At 50.8% G+C, this 12,097-nt stretch overlaps 1 protein-coding gene across 5 annotated transcripts; it reads right to left on the bottom strand.

The window, feature by feature from the left end:
- Window positions 1–466: 466 nt before the first annotated feature.
- Window positions 467–8,820, bottom strand: Cdhr4 (cadherin related family member 4). Of its 5 annotated transcripts, none has more exons than XM_028887063.2 (19): window positions 8,606–8,820; window positions 8,139–8,335; window positions 7,885–8,047; window positions 7,716–7,807; window positions 5,909–6,019; window positions 5,218–5,321; window positions 4,879–5,015; window positions 4,502–4,685; window positions 4,246–4,399; window positions 3,948–4,041; window positions 3,306–3,509; window positions 3,086–3,225; window positions 2,701–2,851; window positions 2,395–2,615; window positions 2,052–2,194; window positions 1,556–1,612; window positions 1,382–1,445; window positions 1,124–1,151; window positions 467–623 (listed from the first exon to the last, which is right to left on the bottom strand). In XM_028887063.2, the coding sequence occupies exons 1-19, from the start codon at window positions 8,652–8,654 to the stop codon at window positions 568–570; spliced, it is 2,349 nt and encodes a 782-aa protein (XP_028742896.1). In that variant the 5' UTR covers window positions 8,655–8,820; the 3' UTR covers window positions 467–567. The 5 variants fall into 5 exon arrangements, with proteins under 5 accessions (XP_028742896.1, XP_028742895.1, XP_037063815.1 ...); XM_028887062.2 differs by having other exon boundaries at window positions 1,124–1,154; window positions 8,606–8,819; XM_037207920.1 differs by lacking the exon at window positions 3,306–3,509 and having other exon boundaries at window positions 1,124–1,154; window positions 8,606–8,818.
- Window positions 8,821–12,097: the final 3,277 nt, after the last annotated feature.

Here is a 12,097-nt window from a genome sequence, read left to right as displayed (position 1 = left end):
GTTCCAGGACCTCCAGGACTGTTACACAGAGAAACTCTGTTTCTAAAAGCCAAACCAAAAAAAAACAAAAAACAAAAAACAAAAAACATCAAGTCTTGCTGGGTATGGTGGCACACACCTTTAATCCCAGCACTGAGGAGGCAAAAGGTGGATCTATGAGTTTGAAGCCAGCCTGGTCCACATAGAGAGTTCCAGGCCAGCCGGGGCTACACAGCAGGACCCTGCCTCAAAAAAAAAAAAAAAATCTCCGAGTATACAGGACAACTGGAGACCTATCAATCAATCACTAGCAAGATAAGAGCCTCTTCTACAAAGTGCCGGTTGCTGTCAGAGCATCAGACAATGCTTCTTCAAAGAAAAATAATCTACTGTTCCATAGGGTGCCCACAGGGAGGTGGCACTTTCTCCAAGTAAGAACAGGGAAAGAGATCTCAGAGCTTCTCCCACACAAAGATTACAAGGTGGGTAGTGTTCCGTTTGTGATCTTTATTGCTAAATCAACTTGGAAATGCAGGCTATGATCACGTGAGAAGGGAATTCCACACTTAGGGAAGCAGCTGCTTGGCCTCAGAGCCAGCGCCGTGCTCCAGTGCGCGTGCTGAACAGGTAATCTCTCCCTGTGCCTGAGCCCGGGGCGGGCAGGAGAGAGAAGGGGAGAAGGGCCTGCTGGCTTCAGCCCTGTAACCGCCCTTTCCCCAGGGTCCGGTTCATCTCCTCCTCCCCTTCTCAGCAAAGACCCCTGAGGTTCAGCGCGAGTGAACAGAACGCCGGTGGATACCGGTCCCCCTCCAGCAGCCAATGTCAGATCACTCTGCTACAACTTTACTGGTGAACCTGGACTATCGAGGGAGCTCTCCCCTTAACACCGTCTCCCTCCTGCTAGGAGCTGGGACAAGACCGGGTCTGAGTCATCTGGCCCTATTGGTGTTTGGCAGAAGTTGGCTGAAGGGTTGAGGGGGTGACAGAGGGTGGGTGGGGGGCCAGAGAGAAGAGCTCGGTCAGTGAAAATGTAGGTGCTGGATGCTGAGTGGTAACAGTAAAAATGGAGAGGAGTAAAGGGAAGAGAAAATTCTGGGAAAGGGTGAGGGCCCAGGCAGAACAGTTATAAAAAGTAGAGACTTACGGACATCGTGGGCTCTGCCATCAAAATGCTGCTGGAAAGAATAAAGGGCACAGTGAGTTGAGCCTTACCCACAGGGAGCAGATGGAAGGGCTGGGTGCCCACCTGCCTCCGCTATCTTGGTGGTGGTGTGGGCACTCTCGGAGGGGTACCCCTCACGGGGAGGGAGGCAGGCTTTGCAGGGATGGGCGGTACCCTCGAGCAGCCTCAGTGCCCTCAACTTGGGATATGGCATACCAGACTCATGGAAGTTCGGGGTACCTGGGACATCTCCATTCTTGGTGCCTCCATGAGTCTCTCAACGGATCCTTCATTTCCCGGGATGCTATAGCAAGTTGGAGTAGAAGCTCGTACAAGAAGTACAAGAGTCTGGGCCCCAGCCTGAGTTTAGTGGCTGGGTTCCCCAAGGCATAGAGGTAAGCAAAGGAGACTGACCTGTTTAGCAGCAGAGCTCTGGCTGGCTTGCTCGGTGCCTGTAGTAGCTGGGCAAACCTAGAAGGCCAGAAGGAGGAAGCAAACGGTCAAAGTAGCAGGCCTGCTGACGCTAAAGAGTGCCATTGTCTGTCCCTTTATATTAGAAACAGCCTATGTGAGATGCCCACGCCGTTATCTGTCCTACCCCTAGACTCGGAGGATTCAATTTACAGAAGCAGGGCAGATATCCGGTAGAAAACAGAGGTTGGGAACAGGGCAATTTCAAACTGTGAGCCCTCTGTGTCCGTCCAGTTTCGAGACTGGACTCCACCCATGATGGCGACCCCTTCCAATGTGTCTCAGTCTGAATAGTCTGGAGAGACAGCAGCAGCAGCCCCTCCTCAACCTGTCTGCCCACCAATGTTGGCAGTGTCATCGAATGCTGAGGAAGACTACTTCTTCCAGCCGGTGTCTGTGTATGGGCTGGGAAGCAGGAAGCACAGAGGTGGAAACGTACCCCCGGAGGATCCTGCTGAGGAGCCAGCCCAGAGCCAGGAGGAGAACTGCGCCAGTCGCTGTCAGCACTACCACAAACCAAGGCTCTGGCTTCCAGAAAGCCTCTACCTCTGTCACAATCAGGGGTGTCATTGTTGAGGACACCTGAAAGGAGGGTCACTACCATTGACAGTCCAGCTTTCAAATTCCCTATGAACTGAAGCACCTCACACCCCAAACTGATCTTTTTGCACCCAGCAGTTTTCTCTAAAATGTCTTCTCTCATAAATTCCATCTAAAAAACTAGGTGTCTTCACCCTTCAAGGTCCTCTCTCCCAACCCCAAGGGCCTGAGGACCCCCTCACTGTGCTTCTGTGGGTGCTGGTGGCCACCGTGCCGGCCCTCCAAGGAACTAGATGCACAATGATGGTGGTTGTGGTGCTGAGGTGGGGGATGGAAGGGCCCGCATCAGCAACATGGATCAATAGCTCATAGGTGCAGGGCTGCTCTGGCCATGGAGGCCCCAAGACAGTGTCATTGTGCATCAGGACGGTCCCTTGCAGTCTAAACCGGCTCTGGCTATTCCCTGAAAGCAGAGTAGTAAGAGAAGAAGGTATTGCTACCTTAGCCGCACCCTCACCAACAGCCTGGTGGCCCCCACATAGTCACACCTCCCACGATGCTGTAGGTGAGTGCCGAGCGCTGTGGCTCCCGAGGGATCCGGCATGACACCTTGGTCACCTCCATGCTACGACCCAAGGGAGTGTAGGTGGTGAGTTCCTGAAATGGAGGCTCACACTCGGGGGCATGGTCATTCACATCCTGGAGAAAGGCCACCATGTGAGGAGTGGCTACAGTCCACTCCTCACACTCCCAGGCTAGCCCTTCGTCTTCCTTTGAAAACACTGGACCTAGGTGGCATCACCCCAACAGGCGGTGATGTTTTCCACAGTGAGCCCCTCCCCTCGACCAGCCCATATAAGAAACACACATCTGCACAGGAAAGCAAAAGGCCAGAGGGAAATTTGTCTTTCCCAGGCCCCGGAGGTCAATTACCTCAACCTCAATGGTTACAGTACATGAACCTGAGCGGTGGCGGTTGAGGTCCCAGTCTTGGCTGTGATCGATCAGGAGAATAGTGATCTTGTACCACCTTTGCTGCTCATAGTCCAAAGGCCCCAGGAGGTGAATCTCTCCTAGAAGGGATGGTCACAGCCTTAGCCTGCAGAGTCCACTCTGGGCCCATCCCTCCCTCCCAGCCCTGGGGGTTAAGTACCACTGAGACGATCCACAGCAAAGGTGGAGGGTCCACCAGAGATGTAGTACTCAAGGCTGTTATGAGGGTAATCCATATCCGTGCCCACCACGGAGCCCAGCAGAGTGTGGGGCCCTGCATCCTCCCGAACCCGGAACGTGCGTGGGACACAGGCTGGGGAGAACTCATTGACGGGTGTTACCATCACCAGAACTGGAACCTCAGCTGGGGACCATTTGGCAGTTAAGGAGCTGTCCTGAGGTACCCAGACCTGCCCTAGGGTTCTTTTGCTGTTTTGTTTTTTCGAGACAGGGTTTCTCTGTGCAGCTTTGGTGCCTGTCCTGGAACTCACTTTGTAGACCTGACTGGCCTCAAACTCAGAGATCCTCCTGCCTCTGTCTCCTGAGTGCTGGGACTAAAGGTATGCGCCACCACCACCCAGCCTGCCCTAGGGTTCTTAATAAGTAAACATGGCCCTATATTGGAGAGAGGGTTTTCTGGGCAATGGTGGGGGGAATCTTAAGAGAGGCATCCTAGTGATCTTAAACTGAGACAACCCTGACCTAATTTTTGAGGGAAGAAAGCTGTCTATTTCAGGGGGATGGAAAGGAGTGGACAAAATAGCCCTGTCCTGAATGTTCAGGCCTAAGTATGGTCACTCACTGGTCATCTGGGGCTGGCCATCATCCAAGACCAAGATGGATGCTGCATGCTGGAAGCAAGCCCCAGGAGTGTCACAATCCAATGTAGTATTCACCTGGCCAAGGGGACAGAGAGTAAGATGAAGCCAGGATCTGGAAGAACTTGAAGCCTGCCACAGTGCCTCAAACCAGGGTATCCACGTATATCCTACCTTGACCCAGTTTTCCGGACTCCCATCCCACCTCCGTGGTCTCAATGCCAATAAACCGTGGCCCACCCACCTCGTCTGCATGGGAGTTTAGGAGCGGGTGTTGGGCACCTCAAGGACTCTGTCACGAAGACGGAGGCTGGCGGAGTCGGGAGGGTTGTGGAACTGCAGCTGGAAGTCGAGGGGGGCGCCAGCAGAGTCTGGGTCAACGCAAGTGAGCTTGCTCAGCACCGTGCCCACAGGGGTAGTCTCTGGGACCTGAGTCCTGGGAGTGGAGGGCAGGAGGCAAGACAGGAAGGAGTCTGGACCAATGGTGAGCCAGGGCATCTCACCCCAACAAGCCGGGGCATGGCTTCGGGGTACTCACACCAGTAGCGCGGGATGGCAGCGTGGAGGCCACTGGTTGACTGCTCGCACGTTAACCGTGAGATCGAACTCGGCACTGGCCCAAGGCCGGAGCCTCTCAAAGGCCCTCACCTGCAGTTTCGTGACCGCTGCACCCTGAGCGCGAGCCAAATCCAGGGGCGCGGTGGTCCTCACTACCCCGTCAGCTGGAGGGTGTAAGAAACAAAGCTCCGCCCCGCCCCAGCTCAGTCCCGCTCTCCACCAACTGCCCCAAGGCGGGCAGATAGATGGTCCTGACCACTTCCACCTCAACCCAATCTTTCTGGTAGGCGTCACCTTTGTGCCCCGACCCTTTCCCCACTACAGACATCCCAGGACCCACCCTCCTCCTCCCCTCACCTTGTCCAATGGAATAGAGTGGGCTGGGCAATGGGGAGATGATTTCATAGAGTAAGTTGGATCCCCTAGCCTGGACCTGAATCACCTTGCTCCCAGGGACCAGGTCCTCTGGGATGGTGATACTTTGGACCTTCTGCCTGAACAACAACAACAACAAAAAAAAAAAAAAAAAAGCAAACCTTTCTCCTGCTTATTACAGCAGGGTCCCCAGGCCCCTCCCTAGGGCTCCCCTCCTATGGGAACTAGAATGCTCCAGGAGCCCTGCAGCCTACCCCAACTGTTTCCCAGGGGATAGATGCAGGATCCTCCCGTGTCCCAGGGTAGGGAGGGGAGCCTTACGGGAAGGAGACTTGACTGGAGGGCGCAGGCAAAACCTTCACTGTCAGCATCCCTTTGCAGCTTTGGCCTTTTCCTAAAGACACTAAAATCTGCAGCTGGAAGCTCTGTCAGTGCATATATGACAGGAAAGAAGCCGTGTTATGTGTCCACTGCTGTGTCCATGCCTAGTCCTCTCTTCAAATAGGCAGTCCTCAAGACCTCCACAAGGAACCCTGTGACCTACCACGCTCCTGACAAGTATCCCTTTGAACCCTATAAGTCTGGGCCACCAATTCTTCTGAGTCAAAGTGTGAATTAGGTTAGAGTTGCCAAGAGCCAGTTACTAAGAGGTGGAAGTGTGTTTGTTTTTGTGGTGCTGGGGATGGGACCCAGGGAATTGCAGAAAAGACCATTTTAAAGAGGGGACTTCCTTCTTGCTAGCCACTTGACCCAAAGTTTTTCTCTTCAAGTTTGATTGCCACACCACACTCTACATTAGAGGACCTGTGAGGCCCCAGAACACAGGCCTGCCCTCTTTTTGGACCTCCAGGCCTCAGTCTGGAAGAAAGCCAGACTGAGAGGGCAGTCAGCAGGGGGCAGCAAGTGGGCTGAGACAAGCATTTTAGTCAAAGTCGGCAAGGACAACTGTTCAGGAGGGAGGTGGCGGTCCTGCCCAATCCATAGCTAGCCCCAGGTCCGAAGCCATGCTTACCTTTAGAGCCTGACCGCTGAGGCCCTGGGATGGTGCCCGCAGCAATCCCTGCTCATCAATGGAGAAAGGCCCGGGGAAGAGTGGAGGGTCTTGGGCACTGGTAATGTTCATCTAACAGAACAGAGATATCAGTGGTCCTCTGCAGGCCCCAGGGCCCCAAGTACCACTGTCAACATCCTGCAGTGACCCAGCAGGCTGCTGCTTCTAACTGGCGGTTGGTTCTGGATCCTGCCCCTGGCTGTTACCCCAGCCTAGGCCTTCTGCCTTCCATGTGACCCCTGGGTCTGAGCCTCAGAATTTTCTGCTAGAACAAACAAATGCCCTTCAGGATTTTTATTTTGTTTTGTTTTTGTTTTTTGAGACAGGCTTTCTCTGTGTAGCTTTGAGCCTTTCCTGGATCTCACTCTGTACACCAGGCTGGCCTCGAACTCACAAAGATCCGCCTGGCTCTGCCTCCTGAGTGCTAGGATTAAAGGCGTGAGCCACCACCGCCCGGCCAGAATTTTTTAAAAAACTCTTTTAAACAGGATCTATGTAACCCTGGCTGTCTCACAAACAAACAAGCAAACAACACTATCAAAGACCTGTGAGTTGTGTACCAGGCTTTTTCTTTGGGGTCACCAATCAACTCCCAAATCATGACACAGAGACTTATTATTAGTGTTGAATCCTCAACCTAGCTTAGACAGGTTTCTGGCTCTTTCTTTTCACTTAAATTAACCTGTTTTCTCTTTACTTACCTTTTGCCCCAGGGCTTATTACCTTATTTTTGTATGTCTTACTTTCACTGTTTGTCTGCCTGGCTTCTTGTGTCGGGACTGTCCTTTATCCTCTTCTTCTTCTCTCTCAAGCATAGATGTCTCCTATTTATTTTCTCTCTCTGCCAGCCCCACCTAGCCTTTCTCCTGCCTAGTTATTGGTTCAGCTCTTCATTGAACCATTTCAGGTGCCTTAGGCGGGCAAGGTGAAACAGAGGCAGCACATCTTTACATAATTAAACAAATGCAGCACAAACAAAAGCAGCACGCCTTTCCACAGTGAGAGTCATATTCTGCAGCAGAAACAGATGCAACACATGTTTGCCCAGGTAAAATACCCCACAGCAGAGTTAGCTGGCTCACGCCTTTGCTGCCAGCCTGAACAGCCTGAGTTTGACCCTGGGATCCCACGTGGTGGAAGGAGAGAACCAACACCCAGAAGTTGTCCTCCAAACTCTGTGTGCATGCCTCAGCATGTATGTGCTCATGCACACCCATGTGCATAAACTCACAATAAAAAAAAAAGTGTGTGTGGGGGGGGGAAGCCGGGCGGTGGTGGCGCACACCTTTAATCCCAGCACTCAGGAGGCAGAGCCAGGTGGATCTCTGTGAGTTCGAGGCCAGCCTGGTCTACAGAGCAAGATCCAGGACAGGCACCAAAACTACACAGAGAAACCCTGTCTCAAAAAACGAAAAGAAAAAAAAAAAAAAAAAAAAAAGCGAGAGGGTGGGGGAGGGGGTGAGGGTGGGGGATGTGACCTCACACAGTTCTTTCTAGAGTTACAAAAAGTGACTTAAAAAAAAAAAGAAAAGAAAAGGTCACGTAGAACTCAGAATACATAGAACTCGGAAGATTTGGTCCCCGTGGGAAACTGCCCTCATCAATGGGGAGGTAGGCAGCTCTTAGCGGCCCTCTCCAAGAACATGAATCATACAGAGGTTCAGCTATCTACCTCAGGGTCTTTGCAAGCTATGCCTGGCCAGCAGGAACTGAGATTTCTCTCCCCGTGACTCCCTCCCACATGCTCTGCCCTGTGTTCTGAGCTCACCTGGGCTCTCTGGACTCCTAGGCCTGGTAGCAACAGCGTGTACAGCAAGGCCCCAGGCGTGACTGTCTCTGGCACGTAGATGAATTCTCCAGCTGTCCAGAGAAGTCAGGGAGGCTCTGTTGAGGCCAGGCCTTTTCTCTCCCAACCTGCCACCCCTACCTAGCCTTACCTGGGCTGGCAAATGGACCAGCACACCGGAAACGACCAGGGTCCCTCTGCACATGAACAAAGAGTGGTCCCGAGACCACGAAATTGCCACATGTGTACTGCAGCTGAAGTTCATAGTGGTTTACTGCGAGAGCATCCAGCCGAGCAGAGCTGCTCAAGGTCACCTGGTGTAGGGTGGCAACAATATGCAGGGCCTGAGCTTTCTGTCACTTCCGTCTTGGGTCCCCACGATCCCTAGTTGTACCATGCCCTTACCTTTCCCACATAGACCCCCTTGTGCAGGCCGTGCAGGCTGTGCAGGCTGGGCTTGTTGAAGAAGCCGGTGGGTGGTCTCACACTGAGTAACTCCAGGGTGGGCATGTAGGAGGAGCAGTTGAAAGAAAAAGACTGAAGGGTGGTGCCAGGGCCTTGGCTCTCAGAGAGATCTATGGACCAGGGCAAGCTGTGGAGGACTAGAAGAAAGCCACATACAGAAACATAGCAATGCCTTTTTTTCTTCAGGGCCTCACCACAGCTGGAGGCCAAGCAGCCAAAGTCCTTCATGCCTCCCACATCTGACATTTTACAGGTAGAGAGAGAGAGAGAACATGGTCGAAGAAACAGCCAAGATAAGGAACAAGGGTCGGGGTCCCTCGGCCTCTGCCTCCACATTAGCTTACCTAAAGGTCAGAAATTCACTGGAAAGCTGGAGTCCCCCGCCCCCACCCCTACCTGCTCCTCACCAGAGATAAATAAAGCAAAGAGAATCGCCAGGAGCCTGAACAGCACCATGGTAGCCTGAAGAAATGGCAGAGGGAGCTGTTTGTCAGGCCAACTCTGTTGCCAGGTTAGTTGCTTAGACGTCGCTTAACATAGCGGTCGGGCGGGCTTCCCAGGATGTAGCTCCTCCCACCCCGCAGACAGAGCTTCGGACCCCTGGCAGGCTCCAGGAGGGGCTGGCAAATCCCTTCTTCCGCTGTTCCCAGTGAATTCTTCCATTCATTACCCCAACCCTAAGGGGATAGGAGGGGAGGAGGCTCAAGCTACAGATGGCGAAACTGGTCATATTGTCCTTGAAGACAGAGCCAGCACAGTGCCCAGGAAAATTAGCCCCAAGACCAGCCACCCCACAGAGTCTACATTCCAGCTTCCTCCTCCACCATTCGAACATGATCTGCCTATAAAACCTAAGCCCAGCCACCAAGGAAATCTCTCAAAAAATTGTCTACATTCAACAATCAAAAGAATTCTTTGTAGATGAAATAAAAGTAGTGGTTTTGGCCAGGCATGATGGGATAGGCCTTTAAAACCCCAGCACTCAGAGGGCAGAGGCAAGCAGAGCTCTGTGAGTTCGAGGTCAGCCTGGTCTACGGAATGAGTTCCAGGACAGCCAAGGCTACACAAAGAAACCTTGTCTCAAGGGGGAAAAATAGTAATGGTTACATGTGGGGATATCAAGCGGAGGGTACAAAGACCACTTCTGAGAGGGACTGAAGATGTGCTAGGTATTAATCTGGGAGGCAACTGCACAAATCTCTGTAGTCTAAGACTTCCTGAGCCAGTAGCTTTGAGATTTGTCAGTTTATTATCTTTTTTATTTAAAAAAAAAAAAAATCTCATTGAGACAAGGTCTCTCTATGCAGTCCGGAGTGGCCTCATTCATTATCCTCTCACTCTCCCGCCTCTTGGGCAGGAATTCCAGGGCTACACCAACATACTTATCATTTTTTCAACTTTTCTTCACTTGCTCTCTCTAGCTGTTTATCACTCTTTTGTCTATCCACAAGAGTTAGGCTCCTCCTCTTTCCTCCTCTCTCTCCCCACAAAACTGCCCTTGGCAGGGACCTTAATGCCCAGTCGTTTTCTTTTGCCAATTTAATTTTTTAACATTTTATTACTTTATTTTCTATGTGAGTGTTTGCCTGCGTACATTGTGTGCATCTTATGCATGCCTTGGGCCCAAGGGGCTAGAAGAAGGTGTCAGATACCCTGGAATCAGAGTTATATATGGTTCCTGAGAATCAAACCCAGGTCCACTAAAAGAGCAGCAAATGTTCTTGAGGACTGAGCTATCTCTCCAATCTCGTTATTTTGTTAATTTTAATTATTATTGGTAAATTTTAATTATTATTGGTATTTGTGAGTGTATGTGTGTGTGGTGTGTGGGGTATATGTATGTAAATGTGGGTGGTATGTGTATGTGAATGTGTGTGATGTGGGTGGTGCGTGTATGTGAATGTGTGTGATGTGGGTGGTGTGTGTATGTGAATGTGTGGTGTGTGTGTGTGAATGTGTGTGGTGTGTGTGGTGTGTGAATGTGGACAAATATCATAGCACTTACTTGGAGGTCAGAGAACAACTTTTCAGAAGTCAGCTCTCTCTTATTGTGGGATCCAGGGATTGGATTTGGGGTCTTAGGTTTTTTTATACAATGAGTTATCTCAACAGCCTTATTTTGAGACAGGGTTTCATTATGTTGTCCAGACTACTCCTGCCTCTGCCTCCCACATGGAGGAGACTACAGGCACACTCTCAAGCCAGCAGTTTGTTCTCTTGTGTGTAAGTGGAGGTGAGTGTTTGGATTGGTACACATGTGGGGGCCAGAGGTCAGCCTCCGCTATCATTGCTCAGGAGCTGTTCACCTTGGTTCGTTCTGTTGCTTGCCACAGAATCTCTCATTGGCCTGGAGACCATCGACTAGGCTAGGTCACCTGCCAATAAGTCTCAGCGATCAGCCTGTCTCGACTTCTCACACTGGGGTTACAAACCGTTGCTGCCACACTTGGCTTTTTCACATGGGTCCTGAGTAGCCTCAGGTCTTCATCCTTGTACGGCAAGCACTTCACTGAACTGTTTCCCCAACCCCAGACATCTATCCTTTGCCCTTACTCCTCCACAGTGCTGGATGCTTGCTCCCTTGGGCTCTAAATACCTGTGCGCTTTCAGATTCTCTCACTCTCTATGATGGTCAGGCTTCTCTGCAGCCTCTGCTTCAGCTTTCCTGCCTCCGTCCAACGAAAGATTCCAGGGCCTGAACACTGCTCACTGCTCCCTCCTTCACACCCATCACCTCCTGCAAGGCCATGGCCTAAAACACCACCCGCTGGCTTTACCTCCCAGTTCAATCCTCCAGTGTTTCTCTCTCCTGGAACTCCACAGTCATACACCTACCAGCTGATCCTGCCTCTCCTCAAGGCTCACATCTTCACAATGATCATTTGCTTTTCTCCTAATCTTTCAGACTTAAAAAAAAAAAAAAAAGATTTAATTTTTTATTTTTCAAGACAAGTTGTACCAGACTTTTTCTTTTGGGCCACCAATCATCTCCCAAATCATGATATAAAGACTTATTATTAATTATGAATGCTCAGTCTTAGCTCTTATTTTGTTTCTCTTTATCTACATTTTGCTTTTTACCTTTCTTCCTTTCTGTGTATCTATTCCACATGCTTCCTGGCTTCTGGCCCAGCACATATTCCTCTCTTTCTCCTTCATTCTCTTCTCTTTCAAGCCTAGATTTCTCTTCCTACTTATTCTCTCTGGCAGCCAGCCCCACCTATCCCTCTCCTGCCTAGCTATTGGCTGGTCACCTTTTTATCAGACCAATCAGGTATCTTAGGCAGGCAAGGTGAAACAAATGTGACACACTTTCACACAGTTAAAGTAATATTCCATAACATTAACAAATGTAATAATCTTTGCCTAGTTAAAGTAATATTCCACAGGTCTCTTTTTCTTTTCTTTTTTAAAAAATGTATGTGTGTATCTATCTATCTGGGTGTCTTGCCTGCATGTATTTCTGTGAAGCATGTTTGTGTAGTGCCTGCAGAATCCACCAGAAGAAGGCATCAGATCCCCTGGAACTAGAGCTATAGCTGTCTCACAAACAGGGGTCCTCTACAAGCACAGCCAGTGCTCTTAACTGCTGAGCCATCTCTCCGGCCTCTCTTTCCAGTTTTTACTAGATTGAAAAAAAAAAAAAAAAACTTTATTGATCTAGTTACATGTGTGTACATTATACAACCGAAAGTTTCTGCTTTCAGAGCTGTCCTTTTACCTGCCTGTCCCTTCCAGGGATGTTTTACCAACTGTAGGCCAGATCACAGATGAGGGCCCCTTCACAGATGAGGGCCCCTTCACAGATGAGGGCCCCTTCACAGATGAGGGCCCTCCATAGATGAGGGCCCCTTCACAGATGAGGGCCCCTTCACAAATGAGGGCCCCTTCACAGATGA

This window comes from Peromyscus leucopus, chromosome 7, assembly GCF_004664715.2.
Source record: "Peromyscus leucopus breed LL Stock chromosome 7, UCI_PerLeu_2.1, whole genome shotgun sequence".
NCBI lineage: Eukaryota > Metazoa > Chordata > Mammalia > Rodentia > Cricetidae > Peromyscus > Peromyscus leucopus.
The sequence above is the reverse complement of the archived record's forward strand: the minus strand, read 5'-3'. Positions and strand labels throughout refer to the sequence as shown.

Coding starts and splice junctions, on each gene's coding strand:
- Cdhr4 (XM_028887062.2), bottom strand. CDS start 8,654: ATGGTGCTGTTCAGGCTCCTGGCGATTCTCTTTGCTTTATTTATCTCT. Junction 6,020..7,715: donor TAGGAGTCCAGAGAGCCCAG/GTGAGCTCAGAA, acceptor CTGTTCTGTTAG/ATGAACATTACCAGTGCCCA. Junction 3,226..3,305: donor TGCTGTGGATCGTCTCAGTG/GTACTTAACCCC, acceptor CATCCCTTCTAG/GAGAGATTCACCTCCTGGGG.